The sequence below is a fragment of the Brassica oleracea genome, chromosome C2, assembly GCF_000695525.1.
Source record: "Brassica oleracea var. oleracea cultivar TO1000 chromosome C2, BOL, whole genome shotgun sequence".
NCBI classification, from domain to species: domain Eukaryota; kingdom Viridiplantae; phylum Streptophyta; class Magnoliopsida; order Brassicales; family Brassicaceae; genus Brassica; species Brassica oleracea.
The window spans coordinates 1,344,954-1,366,576 of NC_027749.1; the positions used below are offsets into that span (position 1 = coordinate 1,344,954).

At 35.1% G+C, this 21,623-nt stretch overlaps 3 protein-coding genes across 3 annotated transcripts; 2 read left to right on the forward strand and 1 right to left on the reverse strand.

Annotated features, from left to right (window-relative positions):
• Positions 1 to 527: 527 nt before the first annotated feature.
• LOC106325234 (cytokinin riboside 5'-monophosphate phosphoribohydrolase LOG7-like) lies at positions 528 to 4,564 on the reverse strand. Its single transcript, XM_013763267.1, has 7 exons — positions 4,365 to 4,564; positions 3,278 to 3,375; positions 2,699 to 2,729; positions 2,207 to 2,306; positions 2,040 to 2,110; positions 1,414 to 1,557; positions 528 to 1,332 (listed from the first exon to the last, which is right to left on the reverse strand). Exons 1-7 carry the CDS (start codon positions 4,470 to 4,472, stop codon positions 1,237 to 1,239), a joined length of 648 nt encoding a protein of 215 aa, XP_013618721.1. The 5' UTR covers positions 4,473 to 4,564; the 3' UTR covers positions 528 to 1,236.
• Positions 4,565 to 7,825: 3,261 nt separating this feature from the next.
• On the forward strand, positions 7,826 to 9,713 carry LOC106324742 (ribosome biogenesis protein NSA2 homolog). The gene is made up of 9 exons (XM_013762716.1): positions 7,826 to 7,863; positions 7,982 to 8,101; positions 8,180 to 8,247; positions 8,483 to 8,591; positions 8,674 to 8,742; positions 8,855 to 8,912; positions 9,061 to 9,296; positions 9,372 to 9,423; positions 9,509 to 9,713. The coding sequence occupies exons 1-9, from the start codon at positions 7,861 to 7,863 to the stop codon at positions 9,574 to 9,576; spliced, it is 783 nt and encodes a 260-aa protein (XP_013618170.1). The 5' UTR covers positions 7,826 to 7,860; the 3' UTR covers positions 9,577 to 9,713.
• A 10,561-nt stretch (positions 9,714 to 20,274) lies between these two features.
• On the forward strand, positions 20,275 to 21,131 carry LOC106326121. Its single transcript, XM_013764143.1, has one exon. It carries the CDS (start codon positions 20,573 to 20,575, stop codon positions 21,050 to 21,052), a length of 480 nt encoding a protein of 159 aa, XP_013619597.1. The 5' UTR covers positions 20,275 to 20,572; the 3' UTR covers positions 21,053 to 21,131.
• The last annotated feature ends 492 nt before the right edge of the window (positions 21,132 to 21,623 follow it).

Here is a 21,623-nt window from a genome sequence, read left to right on the forward strand (position 1 = left end):
CAAGACAAACAGCAACAAGATCAACAAACGGGAATCATGCAATCATTCGGAGGAGGTAGATCGACAATTAAATCTCAAAACGGTAGAAAAAAAACATACCTTTTTCAAATCGGCGGAGAGGCTTGAAAGAGGATGTCGGTTACTTATCGCCTTCGACAGAGGCTCGGGAGAGAACATGAGAGAGTCGTGAGAGACGAGAAAAGATTGCTCCCCACCGATCGAAACCAGAGACGCTTGAATTTGGATGTCGTTCTCTATCGCCGTCGAGAGAGACACGGGAGAGACAAGAGAGAGTTGTGAGACAGGAAAAGAGGTCTTTGCCCTACACCGATACCTTCTCCAATCGGATGCTGCCACCTGTGACGAAGGACCAGCCCAAAAACATCTTAATGGGGGACGTTCGGCTTAATTTCTTATGATGTTTTTTTTTTTTTTTGGACCGAAATACCTAAGGACGAAGCCCAAGATACTCCGATAATCATGCCCTTAAAGCCCAAAGGAAACAATGAGATTATTGACTTGCCGCAGGAAAATATTTATTAAAATTCTAAATAATTAGTTTGGAAGGTCCAAAAAGAAAATTTGCCCAAAGGCCCATGAGATTATTGAGCTGGCGCTGCTTAATCTCGCCCTCATTTCTTCCGTTTCTGCTATGTGATTCTTCTGTTTACGTTTTCACTTGTGTAAAAGTAGTTAACGAGGCAGACTTTTGACCCTAACAAAAAAAATTAGAAATAGAATGTAAGATCAGGTCTGTTGATTTAAACTTTCATATTGGTTTGTTTAATGTTAGTGCTTAAACAGTTGATCACATCTTTAGCCGACAGTGATACAAGTATTGTATCATGTATGTGTTTATGTGTATAATGAATATTTTTTTATATATTTCATATACTAAAAGATAACTATAAAATTATAAAATATCCTAAAGAAAAGGATGGTTTTGTCATTTCTTGATATAGGCCATATCCTTTTTTTTCCTTAACCATGGCATTAACCAAAATGTACAAAAGACAAATGGGGAAGATGGGGTTTGGTATATACGCGTTTAGCAGTTACCCACGTGGTTTATCCACTTCACACATTAAGCCCCCCTTACAAAATAATGTTACTAAAACGACCCCAATACTTTTGTCTCCTTCCCGACCTTTTCTTCTGATGTTACGAAAGTTTCAAGTCCGCTGTACACCGACTGCTTTTACCCAAAAAACTTCCCCCATAATGTAGTTAAATTGCTCACGTAGTAACCTCCGAACCCGGTACATAACTGAGCCGGTCCACTTCATCCCAAACCAATTTTGACGTTATCTCATCGAACTCAGGTTCATATTCCTACAACAACATGTTGGAAGTAAGCTTAATAACCCTAAATCATGTAATAAGTATCACATTCTAAATGAACATTCATTATACCTCGAGTTGTCGAACCAACTCTTTAGCGTTTGGTGCAGAGACGATGATTCTACGAGCCATTGGGGATATAAATCCTTCGTCCACGGCCTTGTCGATAAACGTTAACAGAGAGTTGTAGTAACCATCCACGTTAAGAAGACCCACCTGTCAATATATTATTGATCAAAATAATGTTAGAAACCAGATATTTTTAATAGTATATACAAAAGGTTACGACATAGGAAGCTTCCGGTCTCACAATCAGGGTTATGTACTCGTATGTCGTGACAACACATAGTTTTTATATCCATGCAAAAAATATCTATATAATTATAACGTTACATGCTCTTAGAATGTGTACAGAAAAGGTTAAGCACGAATAAAGAATCCCAAAAGGAATCTTGCTCCATGTGATTATTACGACGTACCATATGCAACCATTTGTATTTTCATTCAGTCAAATTAAACCAGGACATTATAAATATAAGGAACACTTTACACTTATCGTTTTAGAGTAAACTAAGAGAAAAAATATTCTACACGCATATTCCGGTCGTAACTCATTATAATATTGCAAGATCATATCATATATATATATATATTTTAATAAGTTAATAAAGAGAATTTTTATTTCCCTGATTACGTACCGGCTTACGGTGGATTCCGAGTTGAGCCCATGTAATGACTTCCAGCAATTCTTCCAACGTACCATATCCACCTAACAATTTACCAAGAAAATGATTCGAAGTATTATATATCTTAAACAAGTTTTCTAATGGAATCAGTTTATATATATAAAAAATGGATTACAAACCAGGAAGAGCAATGAACGCGTCGGCTTGACGAGCCATTTCAGCTTTCCTTTGATGCATATCAGCGACGGCTTTCACTTCTCCGATGGTCTCACCGGTTATCTGCAAAGAATTATACAAAACCATTTAAACAAATATGATTCTCTTTATTATTGCCTTTCTAAAATGTGAACACCGAAAAATATCTTATATAGTATATTATATTATATGGTCTTTTTATTGTGGATATTATTACATATGATTCTTCTATAGTATTGTAATGTATGGTCTTTTTATTCTGGATATTATGACATACAAATGATGTTAGTTGGTCAAAGAGATGTATCGTGAAGGAAACCAAAAAACGCTCCAAGTCTCAATCATTCCTCTTTTGGTCCTACCACTATTTTTTTGTAGATCATTGCAAGGCAATTTCTATCTCAATAATTACTAATTAAATACCAAGTCGAACGAAAAATAAGATATAATTCAGAAGAGCTTTATTGGGTGCATACCTCTCTTGGCATCAAGGTTTTTGGGATGACCCTACAATAGATTAGAGAAGACACAGGTTAATAACGGACCCATCACAAAAACGAAACAGCCCTTCTAAATCTATAATTAATTATGAAACAATGAAATTAAGTTGACCATTTTGGTTATAGATAATTGAAATGGGATTCTCTTATATTAAAACCACACACATAAACTAGTTGTAGTATATTTTTAGAACATAATTATGAAAGCAAAGAGACAGTTTTGAACAAAGGAAACATGCACAGATCCTCTTTTGTCGTTGTTATGTTTAACTCTTACTAGGTTCAACCATTATCTTGTACTTATAAACCAAATACTAATCTATTGTCAAATTCTACGTGACAAATAATAGGTTATTTTAGCAAGTACTAGGCATCATGTAGATAGTCATCATCAACAGTAAAATGTTTAAAACACAATGATGAGTAATGGGGTACTTGGAACTAGCAAATGCATCATAGCATATGAATAGAGTAGATAGGTATATGTACATAAATAGATGTGTGAATGTATGTATACATATAGAGAGAGAAAAGAGAGAGAGAGAGAGAGCAAACCCTAGAACATGCCGACCACCATGATGAACAGCATGAGAGACGAGACCCATAAGCCCCACGCTGCCACCTCCATATACCAAATCAATCCTTCTCTCCACCTTCAACAACATTCCCACCATCAATTTCTTTAGTCAGTTATTGTTATAATGTCATGCATTTATTTATGATGAAAATGAACACGTGTCGCAAACCCAAACCCACAATCGTCCCCAAAAAGAAGCAACCACATCAAATATCAAATCTCAATTAAGAGAATAGGACTCATCATCATCAATCCTAATTTCAGTGGTCACTATCCTATTAATACTATTACTACTGCCTACAGATGAATCACAAATATTTATTACAACGGGGTTCTTTTTTTAATATTTTGTGCTGTTGAAGAAGTACACCCCACAACACACGCTTTGTACATAGAGTCATTATTCTTCCAACGAACGATTTTTTTGGCCTCTCGAGGCAGTAAACTGTCATTATTATTTATCTTTCCCGTAAACGAAATCATTGATCATACTTGGAAACTTAAGTTTAGGTTTAGGAAAAATCAGAGGTTTATTACACAGGAGATATATGTGTAATGAAAAATGTAAATTACTGAAAAGTAAATAACAGAAAATAAAATAAAAACAGATCATGCAAGAGTGCTGCTCGAGTGACAGACGGATTACAGCTAAGAATAGTATTTTTCACATCTCTCTTTCATGCCAATAACAATAAAAATTAACACAAATTCGAACTCAGCAAAAAAAGAAGAAGCATCCACACGTTTGATAGATTCATCATTGTTCGTTGTAACACACAATCAAAACTCATAATACCCAATGTTTCACAAAATATTCTGAGTTCATATCTCGAATTAGATTTTCATTTCCGAGTTCATCTTAAGTATTATCATAAACTTTTAATCAATCAGCAAATTCACAAACAAATAGTATGATTTGTTTTATTCGAGACGGCTCTCTACTTGCAAATTACACAACAAGGTCGTAAACAATGTATTGAGTTCAACTGTGAAAATGAAAGTATATGTGTATGTATAAAACTATGTAAATATATATAGATATAGGTTTGAGAAGAGAGAACGTACCAACTCGTTACCCAATTCAATGGCAGCTTCTTGGTAAGAAGGTCTTTTGCCGGAACTGCTTCCACAGAAGACACAGATCCTCTTGAATCTTGATTTTGTCTCTTCCATCTCTTTTCTCTTTTTTTTTTCTTTGTTCTCTCTCCCTCTCGAGCTTAAAAGTTAATTTTTATGATTATTATGATGAATGAGACAACACTTTGGAGTTGTGTGAGTATTTATATATGTAGAGGAGAAGGGTAAGAATATAAATGCAAATGCGATTTCCATGCCTATCCCCATTTATAAATTATTATTCATCTTTGTTTCTAGTATATTATAGTGCTACTTAATTTGTAGTTTGAATATTCCATGGAAACGCTAAAACACGGCGAAAATATATTTTTATATCTTATTTAACAAGCAAGTTAATTATAATAATCTTAATTATTATATAGTTCTTTGGGAAAGTTATTTTATGTCTGTATGCGGCCGTGATCTAAATATGATCTCTAATTTTATTTTATACTATATATTTGTGGAAGGATTAAGATTAGATCTAACACAGGTTGGAAGATCTGTTCAGATTTTGCATCCGACTGGTTCAATAGAACTAGAAGACTCATGGATCAGAATTTTATTCAAACATTTCTTTTCTTTTTTTCCTCGAAATTCATTAAGATTTAGTTACATTGTAGGTCTATCTCACTAAAAACATATCTCTGTTGGGCTGTACTGGGTCTGGATAGGATCAGATCCGATCAGTCTAACTAATTCTACATCTCTACGGCTCCGAATGGTGACTGCGGTTTGAGCGGTACGGGACAAGCGGTTCAACTGCGGTACGATTTTAACAGTTATAAACACGTATAAATATATGGTATATGTAGAGATTTTTGTTACTGTTAACTGCGGTGCGGGGCGGGGCGGTTATAAACATTTGAAGCCTACGACTCTATGTCTCGACTGCAGTTTAAAAAACTAGTCCGATTTTGTTTCGATTTTATTCATTTTTTACTACTTGGTTTGGGTTCCTTTCGTTTGCTATTTTGAAATTCGCATTACTACCATCATTAGTTTGTGAATTTTAATATATCTAGTTATTTACCATTTGCATATGATACAAAAAAATTACTAAGAAGAATGTTTTTGGACTGAATCACTAAGAAGAATGTTTCTATCTTTGTTGTCGTCGAATGTTTGTTTAACTTCAGTAAAACAATATTTGACTCCAGAGAACTTGTCATTCTTTGATGAAACTAATTTTGATTAAGGAAGTAATCGTCATAACAGCCTCGAGAGATGTCTTGTAATCACGTGTTTGGTTTTTCACGTCGTGATCAAATTTCCACCCGCTAAAGCAATAGTCCATCCGCATATTCACACCTACGATTTAAATAATACTAAGTTTATATATGTATTTACAAAATGGAACGCATACAACGAACAAGAAACGAAGGTATTAGATCAACATTATCAAACAAAAATCTAGATAGTTCTGCAAAAATACGATCCATCTTATATACATATGTAATGGTATAGACCCCTCTAACGTTGGTGAAAATGGTAAACTCAGTATGACTCTCTTTCGTATTGGTTTGGAGTAAGGGGAAACTATTTGAAATCTGACCAAAGTTTATGAATCAATAATATCATCCTCTTTCATTTATGAATCAAGAAAGAATGGTTTCATTGGCGAATCTAGGTACACCAAGAAGGTGGCAAGTGCCTCCATAAAAATTTCAAAATTGCATAATATACCTCAAGTTTTAATTAATTTTCCCAATTAAATATCATATTTTAGCCATGTTTTAAGTTTATATGTGATTTGCCCCCATTAAAACAAAATTCTACATTCACCAATAAACACACCACTGCTAGTTAATCTGGCATATATATTTATTAAGTGTTGAATATATATAACAGCTGTAAGCTGACGCAATCATCCAACAAATTTGGATGATCCTTACATTACATTTACATGGCTTCCTTTGACTAAACCTTTTTCTTTGCTTTATGACGATACATATTGAAGTTCTATATTATAGATAAACCATATCTTTGGATGTTTCTTAGACTTAAAATAGACTAAATGGGAGAATAAGAGTTCTTATTAACTTTCTATCTTAAGTTTTCAAAACTACAAGAAAGACCATCACATTAGCTAGCTTCCCAATTTAGAGATTCTTATTATTATCATTTTTATTTTAAAAAAAAACTTTTACGCATACTATACAAGACTGTGTCGCAAGACCTCAACCCTCTTAGACTTCACCTTGCCATCATAACTCGAATCTTAACCTGAAAATATAATGTAATTACATTCCCTGGATATTTAGTATTAAATACAAAAGGTATGAAAAACCACGTATCTAAGCTTTTATTTCTTCTTTTGCCAGCGGTTGCTATCTAAACTTATGGTTTGTATAACTGCCGAACTTATGTTGGATTTTAGATTACAAATAATCTCAATATTAAAATGTTAACTATTATTAAACACAATCGAAGACCTTCAAAATAATATTATGAAGTCACTTTCGTGAAGATACCACGATGACCAAGAAGATTGTATGAGCTGGAGATGCACATATAAAATTTAAATGAAAACTCATAGCATCTTTGGTCGTCTTGATTTAAATGTTTGTTAAAGAAGAAAGATAAGTCATTTCTTTTACTTTTATAACTTAAAAGTTAAGATGCTTCATATGGTTTCTTATCAATATTCCCTCTTCTTGTATTGTTTTTCTTTTCAAATCATTGACATATATTTGATGGTGATGTAAGCAAATATCACGACGAGTCGAGTTGTAAGCATCATATTAATCCATCAAAAACAATGTCTAAAACCAAAATACTGGGAATAGCATTAGGAATTTTTTTAGAAATGGCGGCCCAGTAATCACTCATCTTGGTCCTTAAAGACCCACTTGTTATGAAACCTCTAAAGCGAGCCATTTGTCAGGATGTGTATTTTCAAGAGACCTATCTACGAGCATGTCGTAAAGCAATTAAACACGTATTTTGAGGACGAGGTGAAGGATTCCATGCAAGGATTGTAAATGTAACACACAGACTTCACCAAATTGAATACTGATTAGGAAGAAATAAATTGATCATTATACTCCCATCATCGATGAAAATTGTAATAAGAAAAAAAAAATGTATGTATTTATGAAATGCAAACTATTATTTTAAAATATCATCCTTTGATTTCATTTGTGAACCTTTATGTCAGTTTACTTTACTCTAGTTAACCAAAAATAAATATATCTTAAAATCATGATGCATCGAGTAGCTCATATGAAGTTTGATTGTGGAGGTAGCACTAGAGTGATTTTATGTACGTCTTGAAATGTAAAAAACATTTAATTTTTAATATCACTAATCTTAAGCGATGGGCTTAGTCAATGAGAAAGCCCATTAGTTTAAAACCAAGCCCATTAGATTTATAAATAAAACCCTAACATCTCTCTCTCCCACTCACCTCTCTCTCTCACCGTCTCACCGCTTCGAAGCAACAATGGTTCGTCCTCCGCCGCCGGAGCATTCTTACACCTTTTCGTTTCTCAGCTCTATTTTAAACATACCGATCTCTGACTAATTCCTGATTGTTTCTTCTTTTGCTTGATTGAAAAAAACAGCCGCAGGGAGACTACATCGAGCTGCACCGGAAGAAGCATGGACGCCGCCTCGATTACGAGGAGCGCAAGCGCAAGAAGGAGGCGCGTGCAGTTCACAAGCGATCCAAACAAGCTCAAAACGTCCTCACTTCTTCTCCCTTCTCCAATCTTAGCTTTTCAGCTATTATTCCTTTGCTTACTATTGTGGTGAATTTGCAGTCTATAGGTATCAAGGGTAAGATGATTGCTAAGAAGAACTATGCTGAGAAAGCTCAAATGAAGAAAACGTGAGTACATATAGCTATTAACTGAATCTTGATTTGTTCTGAGATTGTTTTTTTTTTTTTTTTGTGTACATTGGTTTTGTCACTATTGATTACAATGATGATTACGTGTCAATTCTAAGAAGATTGGTATGGTTTGTGTATAGTTAAGAAGACGTTTAGATATGTTTTGTTGGATGAAATGAGTACTCTTTGTGCTTTGTTCTGAGATTTGTTGTTTTGTACATTGGTTTTGCAGATTGAAGATGCACGAGGAGAGTTCGTCAAGGCGTAAAGCTGATGAGGATGTTCAGGAAGGAGCTGTTCCTGCTTATCTTCTTGATCGTGAGAACACCTCTCGAGCCAAGGTTTGTGTTTGTTTCGACTTTGATGTAGATGATTCTTGGTGGAAAGCTATATACATGAGATGTGTTTGATGTGTGGGTGTAGGTTCTTAGCAACACTATTAAACAGAAGAGGAAGGAGAAAGCTGGGAAGTGGGAGGTTCCTCTGCCAAAGGTGAAAACTTTGTTAATGAATCTTATGGAATGTTTCTTTCGTGCCTGCTTTAGTATTGATTCAGTGATTTAAATGTTGTGTCTTGGTAGCTGATAACCCTCTCTTGTTCCAGGTCCGTCCGGTAGCTGAAGATGAGATGTTCAGAGTGATCAGATCCGGGAAGAGGAAAAGTAAGTACTTAGTTTGAGATGCTAAGCTTAGTACTCACTCATCATCATCTTCTATACCTAGATTCAATAATTCTAGATTATGTTCAGTATTTTAAGCTTAGATTGTCACTTACAAAGTTACAAGTATTAAAGTGTACTAACTATACAGCCAAACAATGGAAGAGGATGGTTACAAAAGCTACATTTGTCGGACCTGGTTTCACAAGGAAGCCGCCAAAGTACGAGCGATTCATCCGCCCTTCTGGTCTGCGTTTCACCAAGGCCCACGTCACTCACCCTGAGCTAAGGTGCACTTTCTGCCTCGAGATCATCGGGATCAAGAAGAATCCCAACGGTCCTATGTATACATCGCTTGGTGTCATGACCAGAGGAACAATCATTGAGGTTAGTACCACCACCAAGATACATATTGGGTTCTCTCATTTGTCACATATGCTAAAGGCTTGAATTGGTTTCCAGGTCAATGTGAGTGAGCTTGGTCTTGTTACACCAGCTGGAAAAGTTGTCTGGGGTAAGTTACTGTTTTTGAGAAAACTTTGTATAAGATCTTAAGCGTTGTAGCAGTTTCTTATACCTCTATTTGTTTTGGCTTACAGGGAAGTACGCTCAGGTGACTAACAATCCAGAGAATGACGGATGTATAAACGCTGTTCTGCTTGTGTAATCAAAATCTCCGGCAAGAATAACGTTGTTTACTTTTTTTTTTTTGGTTCTGTCCTGAAAACAATTTTGTCTTTAACTCCAGCTTTTTATGTATCTTTGTGGTCTAATACATTTTAAGCAAAGCCTCTTTTCTGTTTCCTTGCCTTGAAGGAATCCAAACTTGTGACTCAACAGAGAGAAAATCAAAAATCACCAAATCACAACATACGAGTTAAACAATGTGGTTGGTTAAGCAGTGTCTGCCAATGAAGGGTCAACTACATGGAACATCTCTACAGAGAGCCCTCTTGTGAGGTCCTCTCATACCGTTAGCAGTAGCTTCCCTACTCGCACAGTACACACCAACCCCTGTTGCTGCCACTCCATAAAATGTTTGTTGCCACAAGCTGCATCTGATGGTCAAAACCGCGGTATCGTCCAATCGAAACAGCTTGACCGCTCTGTCCTATAGTCCTTCCTTCAAGAACCAGCAAGGCGGTGTTGTAATATATCGCAGTTGTTCCTGGAAGTGTCGTAGCTCCTAATCAAATCCGTTTTGAACTGGGGTGCTTGGCCCGGTTGACAACTATGTCACTTAAGACAGTTGGGCCGGTGTTCTTGATAGGTATAATGGGCTTTTAGTTTAATGGAAATGTCAGTTTCAAATTTTCTGTTCTTATTTGCAATTAGCATTTTGGCATATTATATTGTGTGTTCTCTTTATTCAATGAGATTTTTTTTTTTTTGTCAACAATGAGATTTGGTTTTTAGTTTTAACTTTTAAAAGAACTTTCAAGTTTGCTGCTAAAAGAAGAGGGCGAACGATCTATTTCTCCACAAGAACTATCGTATAACATCAGATCCCTACCAAACTACGACATCGTGCTAAAACTCCATGAATTTAAAGTTGTAAACTTATTTCTCTCCAAATTATAAGTTGTAAATTGATTTCTCCCCAAACCGATAGTTTGAAACTTAATTGTCCATAGACCATGGTTTTAATCGGTTAACCGACTAATTAAACCAGAGAAAATCTCAAACTAATTTTTTATTTAAAAATTTTTTTGATTCACACACAAAAAAAAAGTGATTCCCAGAATTTTTTATTAGACAAACAATTTTTTGGCAATTTTAATTCAATTTTTTGATGAATCAGTTTAAAAAAAAAAAAAATTAAAAATAAGGTTTTCTTGGGTTTAATTATTTTAAAATTGGTGGGTTAATAGTAAACCGATTAAAACAATGGTCTATGGACAATTAAGTTCCAAACTATAGATTTAGGGAGAAATCAGTTTACAACTTATAATTTAGAGAGAAATAAGTTGACAACTTTAATTCATGGAGTTTTATCACGAGGTCATAGTTTGATGGAGATCTGATGCTATACGATAGTTCTCGTGGGGAAATAGATCGTTCATCCAAAAGAAGAAGATAACTTTCAAGAATTAAAAAAGACAGAGATGATTTCTATTTGTTAATCCTACTTTATATTTTTTCTACCATTAGTTTTTTTTTTGTCAACTTATGTTTATGTTTGCATTATAAAGACACTTTTTGAGTTATATCTAAATATTAGAAGAAAATGTATATCTAAATATTTTTGGCTCCACGCTGTTTTCACATATGAGAAATAATAATTTTTAATCAACATTGTTGCTAAATCAATAAAACTGCAAACTAAAAAGATATGTATTGAAACTAATTTTGAAAAGGTCTAAACGGTTGAAAGATGGCTTTTCTTCGGTGATACCTTTTAACAATCACATTTCCTCGATACAGACTTTCTAGAATTTCTGAATCCAGAGACTAGAGTGCACAAATAGTCAATTGCAGCTGTGATACTTCCCTTGTATATCATCGATGTTAGCTCTAAGATTAGTTGCATTGGCACTATCTATTGTAGCGGACTCCAAATCGATGAAGACATCTACTCCTCTTCCATTTATCTCATCTTGTCAGAAATTTTGGTAGCTTGGGAAATGCCGCCATGTCTTCGTCCCCATTGGTAAGACAATCCGTTTTCATCAACCAAAGTCTTAGAGCTCGAGCTAGCATTGTCTTGTTTAATGAGATCACCTAGAATATATTTTTATGTAACTATTATGAAAGTTAGCATTAATGTATAAGTTAGATTTTCTATTCAATTATGTAAAGAACTTGCTAGACAAGTTATGTATTTAAATAAATAATTCTATTGGCTAAGTTAATAAGACGAGAGAAACTATTATACTACTTAGGTTTCCTCCAAACTTGACAGTAAGCTTCGAGGCAAACAAACCAGAGTAGCTATCGACTTCTTCTCTTCACTCGTTAAATCTTTTCCCCTTATTAAATTTTAAATTTAGTCAGGTTTACCAATCAGAGAATATCTCTCTTCCTGCATCATCTCAGAGGCCTCTTTTCTAGTTTCAAGCAAGCTATGATCAAAAGAATATAATATTTAAAAAGGCCATGAAATTTTGGCAAAAAAAATAGAAAATTATGATGGCAAAAGGGGTCTAAACCTCATAAAACATAAAAAAAAGATAATAGCTGCTTAAGTTAAACTGGTTATTGATGTCATTAACATTAAAATTTAAGAAAAAGATTATAAAACATAGCATTCCATCGTAAAAGGGGCTCCTCTATAAACCATAGCATTCCATCACTGCATCCTATCACTCAGGCAAAAGGGGCTCCTCCATAAACCACAACATTCCATCGTAAAACTCGGCATGGTGCATTAAGAAGTCGTACGTCAGCCACATTGTTTACCGCTAACATGAATTCTATGTCCGTACCAAGTGTAAATTGCGTAATGAGATATAAATAATCCTTGTCCCCGGCAAGAATCAAGATATGCTTCTGCTCTCTGTGGGCTCTCAGGATTACGTCGCTGATTATTTCCATGTCTGCGATATCAGTATTTCTCATTACTTTTACCGAAAAAGAAGAAGATAATAACACAATTATAAACTAAAAAAGAAACTGAAAATACTAAAATTGGATATTTTTTTTTCTACCTTCGTTGCTTCTGTAATCATCTACGATGAAATCATAATAGTTAAGTGATCTCGGTTCACCTTCACACAACATGTTTCTGCTATTGAGTCGGCGGTATTCGATATCGGGAGGAAAGAATGCTTACCAATATCCGTAACCATCTCTACCTCCAATAGTGACAATTATTCTTTCCGAGCTGTTTTCAAGTATCAAAAATAATAATTAATAATTTGTTTTGCAAATCAATAAACTGAAAAATATGTATTGACCTTTTAGCTTTCTCAATTGTGTTCTTCTTCTTTTCTTCTCAAAACAAATTATGAGAACAATGGATGTAGCTAATAAATTTGTGGTTAAGAAAGTATTCATGAAATAACTTGAGAAAAATGGTTTAGTGAACAAAGTTTGTGCAGTTTTTGTATGGTGTATAAGATCTTAGGATGAGAATCAAGGGTTTGGTATTACATTAAATGATAGAAGCATGACTTTAACTTATTTAAGAGACAAAGGTTTTTGCAAGAGTGATCAAGATAATGGAAATTAGAGTTGAACTATGCTCTTAGCTTTCAAAGACAAAGGTTTTTACTTTTCTTTTCATATTCGAGTATTTTTCATCAAATATTATATGTGCATTTAAACTGTTTTTAAGATCTATTATCTTTAGTTCTAAGAGATTAAATATTTTAAGACATTGAATCGAAGATTAGACATATATTTCTTTATAGATGTTCTTATTCATAAATAAGTGATCGACCTTGTAATTCTACCAGATAAACAAAAAAATTTCAAATACAATATTTATTATTATAAGAAATTTCTATCAAAATACTTTTGGATCCACACTGTTTTAACATATCATAAACAATAATTTTTAATCAACATTGTTTGCTAAATCAATAAAACTGCAAACTAAAAACATATGTATTGAAATTAACCTTGAAAAGGTCTACACGGTTGAAAAATGGCTCTTGTCTGGGTTTAAACGTTTCTAAAGACGGTGGAGCAACTTTTCTAACAGATTTTAGGTAAGAAATTATTTCATTAGATAAATACTTGAGGGTTTAAATATGGATGGGCTAATACTTGGGTTTATTTCATTAAATTTTCTAAATTAAAATTACAAAAAATGTGTTTACCTGCAGATAAGGGTCGGTACATGGAAATGGTCTTCATTACCCTAGGTAGGGTTCTGATTATGGTGAATCCAAAGTGATCTTGTAATATGCCAGCAAATCAACCGATAGTATAATGATCATTATTGGATGCGCGGTTTGACCTCCTTTCTTCATATCCAAACAATGTCTACCAATATCTGTAAGCATCTCTGTCTCTAGTAGTGTGGTTTTTTGTTTTCGACCTGTTATCACGTATAAGAAATAATAATTAATAACTTTTTTGCAAAATCAATAAAATTGAAACTAGGAAAATTATATACTAAAACTAACCTTGACACTGTTTACACTCGTGGCAGATGGCTTTTCTTTGCTGATAGGTTTTAACACAAACTTTTCCCTGATACAAACTCTTCACAAGTGTTTCATCCGGGGTTTTGATTGCATATACAGTCACGGACCGGCTGTGATACTTCTTCCCTAGTACCGCATCTACGTGAGCTCTAAGCTTAGGTCCATCGGAGCTATCTATGGTGGTGGTTTTCAAGTCGATGAACACGTCTGATTCTCCCTCATTCATCTTCATCTGGCCAGAACTACCGGAAGCTTTGGAAAGGACGGCACCTCTCTTCTGATGTCTTCGTTGCTCAGACCATCCATCATCGCTAACCAAAATCCTAGAGGTTGATCTAGGTAAAGTCGTGTTTACCAAACTCACTGCCACCACTGCCACTGTCACCACAACCACTATCAACAGGCTCAACTAGTACTTCTGTGAAAGAGATTGCATAGATGGAAGCCAAGTTAAGATTTGTAAGTTTGTGTTTTTGAAAGCTATGTACGATCAAAAATTATAAGAACAATAGCTAACAAGTTTGCGGTTATGAAAGTATTCATGAAATAACCTGAAAAAATGGTTTAGTGAACAGAGCTTGTGCAGTTTTTATATGGTGTATAAGATCTTATGGATGAGAATCAGAGTTTTGGTATTGACATTAAATGAAAGAAGAATGACTTCAACTTATTTTAGAGACAAGGTTTTGCAAGAGTCATGAAGATAATGGAAATTAGAGTTGAACAACTAATGATTAATCTTAATTTTCTTCATATTCGAGTAATTTTCATCAACTATTCTGTATATATATAAAAAAACTAATTTTAAGAACTATTATCTTTAGTTCTAAGAGATTAAATATTATAAAAGATTGAATCGAAGATTAAACATATATTTCTTTATAAATGTTCTTATTCATAAATAAGTGATGACCTTGTAACTCTACAACACAAACAAATCATTTTAAAATAAAATATTCATTTAGAAGAAAAGGTATATCTAAATATTTTTGGTTCCACGCTGTTTCCACATATGAGAAATAATAATTTTTAATCAATATTGTTGCTAAATCAATAAAACTGCAAACTAAAAAGATATGTATTGAAACTAATTTTGAAAAGGTCTAAACGGTTGAAAGATGGCTTTTCTTCGGTGATACCTTTTAACAATCACATTTCCTCGATACAGACTTTCTAGAATTTCTGAATCCAGAGACTAGAGTGCACAAATAGTCAATTGCATCTGTGATACTTCCCTTGTATATCATCGATGTTAGCTCTAATGTTAGTTGCACTGGCACTATCTATTGTAGTGGACTCCAAATCGATGAAGACATCTACTCCTCTTCCATTTATCTCATCTTGTCAGAACTTTTGATAGCTTGGGAAATGACGCCATGCCTACGTCCCCATTGGTAAGACAATCCGTCTTCATCAACCAAAGTCTTAGAGCTCGAGCTAGCATTTTCTTGTTTAACGAGATCACCTAGCATTAGTGTATAAGTTAGATTTCCTATTCAATTATGTAAAGAAATTGCTAGACAAGTTATGTATTTATATAAATAAGTCTATTGGCTAAGTTAATAAGACGAGAGAAACTATTATACTACTTAGGTTTCCTCCAAACTTGACAGTAAGCTTCGAGGCAAACAAACCAGAGTAGCTATCGACTTCTTCTCTTCACTCGTTAAATATTTTCCCCTTATTAAATTTTAAATTTAGTCAGGTTTACCAATCAGAGAATATCTCTCTACCTGCATCATCTCAGAGGCCTCTTTTCTAGTTTTAAGGAAGCTATAATCAAAAGAATATAATATTTGAAAAGGCCATGAAATTTTGGTAAAAAAAAAAAGAAAATTATGATGCCAAAAGGGGTCTAAACCTCATAAAACATAGAACAAAAGATAATAGCTGCTTAAGTTAAACTGGTTATTGATGTCATGAACATTAAAATTTAAGAAAAAGATTATAAAACATAGCATTCCATCGTAAAAGGGGCTCCTCCATAAACCATAGCATTCCATCACTGCATACTATCACTCAGGTAAAAGGGGCTCCTCCATAAACCATAGCACTCCATCGTAAAACTCGGCATGGTGCATTAAGAAGTCGTACGTCAGCCACATCGTTTACCGCTAACATAAATTTTATGTCTGTTCCAAGTGTTAATTGCTTAATGAGATATAGATAATCGTTGTCCCCGGAAAGAATCAAGATATGCTTCTGCTCTCTGTGGGCTCTCAAGATTACGTCGCTGATTATTTTCATGTCCGTGATATCAGTATTTCTCATTACTTTTACTGAAAAAAGAAGATAATAACACAACTAAAAACTAAGAAAGAAACTGAAAAATACTAAATTGGATTTTTTTCCTGAGTTGTTTCCGTAATCATCTACGATAAAATCATAACAGTTAAGTGATCTTGGTTCACCTTCACACAACATGTTTCTGCTACTGAGTCGGTGGTATTCGATATGAGGAGGAAAGAATGCCTACCAATATCCGTAACCATCTCTACCTCCAATAGTGACAATTTTTCTTTCCGAACTGTTTTCACATATCAAAAATAATAATTAATAATTTGTTTTTGCAAATCAATAAACTGAAAAAAAATGTATTGACCTTTTAACTTTATCAATTGCGTTCTTCTTCTTTTCTTATCAAAACAAATTATGAGAACAATGGATGTAGCTAATAAATTTGTGGTTAAGAAAGTATTCATGAAATAACTTGAGAAAAATTGTTTAGTGAACAAAGCTTGTACAGTTTTTGTATGATGTATAAGATCTTAGGATGAGAATCAAGGGTTTGGTATTAAATTAAATGATAGAAGCATGACTTTAACTTATTTCAGAGACAAAGGTTTTTGCAAGAGTGATCAAGATAATGGAAATTAGAGTTGAACTATGCTCTTAGCTTTCAAAGAAAAAGGTTTTTACTTTTCTTTTCATATTCGAGTATTTTCCATCAAATATTATCTATGCATTTAAACTGTTTTAAGAACTATTATCTTTAGTTCTAAGAGATTAAATATTTTAAAATATTGAATCAAAGATTAGACATATATTTCTTTATTGATGTTCGTATTCATAAATAAATGATCGACCTTGTAATTCTACCTCATAAACAAAAAAAAATTCAAATAAAATATTTATTCTTATAAGAAAATTTCTATCTAAATATTTTTGGATCCACACTGTTTTCACATATCATAAACAATAATTTTTAATCAACATTTTTTGCTAAATCAATAAAAATGCAAACTAAAAACATATGTATTGAAATTAACCTTGAAAAGGTCTACACGGTTGAAAAATGGCTCTTATTCGGTGATACCTTTTAACAATTACATTTCCCTCATACAAACTTTCACCATAGTGCATAAATAGTCACGTTACAGCAGTGATACTTCTCTGGTACATCATCAATGTTAGGTCTAAGATTAGTTGCACTAGCACTAGCTATCTATAGTAGTTGTCTCCAAATAGATGAAGGCATGTACTACTTTCCCATTAATCTTCATCTTGTTAGAACTTTTGGTAGATTGGAAAATGCCGCCACGTCTTAGTCGCCGTTGGTGAGACCATCCGTCTTCATCATCCAAAACCTTAGAGCTCGAGCTAGGAATGTATTGTTTAACGAACGTTGAACCTCTGCCACCGTAGCTAGATTAACATGATTTGTTTTCTTTATACTTTCTTATATCTTGTTTATGTTTTTCCTTTTTTTCTTCATTTTGAGGATGATAACAATTACAAGAATTTAGAAATTTAGAGAACACATAATTTCCAGAAGTTCAGTGTTTACTTACACTTTAAAAAATCTATAAGAAATGTAATTGTTTTCAGAATAGTAAAAGACTTCTTGTAACGTTACCCATCATTAGACAATTAAAATTGTTTTCATGACAACCCTATTATACGTTCGCTGCCATTGTCTCTCAATTCTGTCCACCTCCGACTAGACACATCATCACCTCATTATATGAATTTCTTATTTTAACATTCCTCTCATCGATCATGCATATTATTTTCTTTGTACTAGAAAGGAAAAAGTTAAACTTAATTTGTGAAAGTAAACTTCAGACATTTATCTATAGAAAGAAGAGGTCGAAATACTTCCACGCTAAGACAAAACAACGTCGAGCTCGCAATAGGATCACACGGCTAAAAAACTCCATGGGACAATGGGTTGAGACAGATGAAGGAATTGAAACGATGGCGACATAATATTTTCAGCACATTTTCTCTTCGTCAAATCCAACTAATATAGAGGAATCACTCCGGTATGTTACCGCGTCAGTTACTAACGAAATGAACCCGAACCTATTAAGAATCCCTTCTGATGAGGAGATCAAAGAGGCCACCTTTGCAATCAACCCGGAGAAAGCTCCTGACCCTGATGGAATGACGAGCCTGTTTTATCAACGATTTTGGAACAAGATTGGACGCGATGTGTGTAGCATGGTTCGAACTTTCTTCACAACTGGAGAGCTGGATGAGCGTTTAAATCAGACAAACATCTGTCTTATTCCAAAGACAGACAGACCGGTAACCATGGCAGAGTTCAGGCCGATCAGTTTGTGCAACGTAGAATACAAAATCATCTCAAAGATCATAAACACGAGATTAAAGTGTATCCTTCCTGAATTGATTTTCGAGACTCAGTCAGCCTTTGTGGCAGGACGGCTGATTACGGATAATATCCTTGTTGCACAGGAAATGTTCCATGCTCTCCGCACCAACCCAAGCTGCAAAGGAAAATACATAGCGGTAAAAACAGACATGAGTAAAGCTTATGATAGAGTGAAATGGAGTTTCATGGAAGCTTTACTTCTGAAGTTGGGGTTCGAACAGCAGTGGGTAGACCGGGTTATGAAGTGTATAACATCGGTCTCATATCAGGTACTGATAAATGGAGAAGCTAAAGGGAATATCAAGCCTTCACGAGGGTTACGGCAGGGCGACCCACTATCGCCTTTCTTATTTATCCTTTGCACAGAAGTTTTGATCTCACACATCCGTAATGCAGAAGCTACATCAGCCTTAACTGGCATCAAGATTGCACGAGAATGCCCCCCGATCTCACATCTCTTATTCGCGGACGATAGTCTGTTCTTCTGTAAGGCAGACAAACCTCAATGCGAGGAGCTGATGCGAATAATTGACGTCTACGGTAACGCCTCAGGATAACAACTGAATAAATCCAAATCTTCAGTTCTGTTCGGATCTAAGGTCGTAGCGTCCATAAAAACTAATCTGAAAAGATCACTCGGGATTATGAGAGAAGGGGGTATGGGAATGTATCTAGGTATGCCAGAAAAGATATGCGGCTCTAAGACACAGGTGTTCTCTTTTGTCCAGGAACGGATGAATGGAAGGATCAATAACTGGTCCGGTAAGTTGCTGTCTCGCGGGGGAAAAGAGGTGCAAATCAAATCAGTAGCACAAGCGACTCCGACCTATGTTATGTCTTGCTATCTTATACCACAAGGGGTCTGCAAAAAGCTTTCCGCCGCAGTGGCGAGATTCTGGTGGAGCACAAGAGAAAATAACCGTGGTATTCACTGGATTGCCTAGGATAAAATTTGTGTTCCCCTAGATAAAGGAGGCTTGGGATTTAGAGATTTTAGAGATTTTAATCTCGCCCTCTTGGCAAAGCAAGTGTGGCGGCTACTGGTGTTCCCAAACTCTCTGCTGGCACGGGTTCTTAAAGGGCGTTATTATAGACATACGAACCCATTACGTACTGGTAAAGCCTCATCGCCATCGTATGGATGGAGGAGTCTAATGGCGGCTAAACAGGTTCTAGAAGAAAACATTTGCAGGACAATAGGGACGGGAGCTGACACTAAAGTTTGGGAAGATGCTTGGATCCCCATGGAGTCTATAGCTGCAGAGTTGGAATGTTGCTTTATCCTTTGTACCGCGCTCTGATAACTTCCGTGCGGACTCCTTGGCTAAAGGAGGACGATCACGTGCGCAATGCTTCTCGTATGTAAACTCCTTGGTTCCTTTCTGGCCTGCTCTTGAAGCTCGCCTAAACGAACCAGTTTGATTAATGAAAGATAATTGGATGTCAAAAAAAAAGAAAGTTAACTAGCACTCTTATTACTTTTAAGAATGCTGATGTGATGATTATCCGGATTCCGGAATAATGATACCTACTTTTTTTATTTTTGAATATATAGTCAAAATTAAACAAAGATCTAATATATATAACTAAATTCTTTTTAGCCAACCTCTCTGAGGAACGTTTTTATTGCAGATATGTAACTAACATAAGGCTTTGATGATAATAATACTATTTTATCCAATGAGACGACTATCATGTAGTATATATACGCACACACTTATAGATATGATTGTTAAATTCATGGTCGTCTTCTCGTCTTCATTAAATAACCCAAAATCAGTTTCAGCGCAAAGCCTTTAATCTCAACAGTCTCTCCATTTTCAAACAAACTCTTCACATTCTCGAGAAAATATCATTTTCCCAGATTCAGTGCCTACTTTCCTCGGAAAATGGATTCTGTTATCAATTGGTGATGTACATTGAGCAAAGAAGCTCGCAGATTCGATCGCAAAATAATGAATCCGTCGACTTCTCCCGAACCGTCTCTCGGCGGGAAACGACGTCGAAGACTCTCGACGCCGTCGCTGTGCTGCGGAGGATCCACGGCGGCGGAGTTTTGCGGTGGCACGACGGCGGATTTCGCCGCCTTATGTTGCTGCGGTCCTTGCAGCGTCGTCAGCCTCGTCGTCCTCGCCGTATACAAGATCCCTCGCGGACTCTTCCGCCGTGTGCGGCGGAGACGACGGCTGGCGAAGAGAGGAAACGGAGATTCAAAGCTGAGCAAAGTCGGGAGCTCGAAGTTCGCCGTTCATCCGGTAGAGAGCAGAGACGAGGAAGATCTCGATAAGCTAGCGATGGAGCTGAAGGACGGAGGAGAAGGAGAAGACGAGGAGGTGGTTGCGTTAGAGAAGGAGATGTGGAGCAGATTCTACAGTGGCGGTTTCTGGCGAAGCCTTTCGCAAGTTGAAACGGCGTCGTCTCCCAAAACCGATTAGAGAATCAGATTCGTAGTTGTTGTAAGACAGTGTGAATAGTCTCAGAGGAACCATTTTCATCTTTATGTTAATTATTATGTTTAGGAGCAACCTCAATGGAAAGTTTTTCATTTGAAGATTCGTAAGAAATTTTTATTATTATTTTAATTTGATAAAAATAACTGATTAGTTTTATAATTGTCTTAAATAAAAAGAATCCAATGATAGTTTGACAAATGGACAAATAAATTCTAATAAAATTCTGAAAAATATAATTTTAAAACTTTATCTTTAACTTCTCTCCTATTTTTCTCTTAATTTCTTTTTTTAATTTTAATTATTAGATGCTCGTTTAGAACCCTCTATTGGAAGTGATCTTGCTAGTAGACCATCACATATGGGAAGATCTACTCCAACGACACTTTATGACCTTTTGAGATATGAGGTACAAACGACTTTTTCTTGGGTTCACCCCCTAGGGTGAACCTTTAGGTTCACCAACCAATAGAAAGTTGTCATTTTAGATCTAGTATCTTTTAATTAAGGAAACAAAATAACTTGCCAAATTATATTATGCTTTTAAAATAAAAAA

Bases quoted from the DNA above. Each gene is read 5' to 3' on its own strand.
- LOC106325234 (XM_013763267.1), bottom strand. From the start codon at position 4,472: ATGGAAGAGACAAAATCAAGATTCAAGAGGATCTGTGTCTTCTGTGGA. The intron at 2,307-2,698 runs GTATGCACCCAA...AATTCTTTGCAG, and splicing joins AAACCTTGATGCCAAGAGAG to ATAACCGGTGAGACCATCGG. The intron at 1,558-2,039 runs GTACGTAATCAG...ATATATTGACAG, and splicing joins TCGGAATCCACCGTAAGCCG to GTGGGTCTTCTTAACGTGGA.
- LOC106324742 (XM_013762716.1), top strand. The intron at 8,102-8,179 runs GTCCTCACTTCT...GTGAATTTGCAG, and splicing joins GATCCAAACAAGCTCAAAAC to TCTATAGGTATCAAGGGTAA. The intron at 8,913-9,060 runs GTAAGTACTTAG...CTAACTATACAG, and splicing joins CAGATCCGGGAAGAGGAAAA to CCAAACAATGGAAGAGGATG.
- LOC106326121 (XM_013764143.1), top strand. From the start codon at position 20,573: ATGAATCCGTCGACTTCTCCCGAACCGTCTCTCGGCGGGAAACGACGT.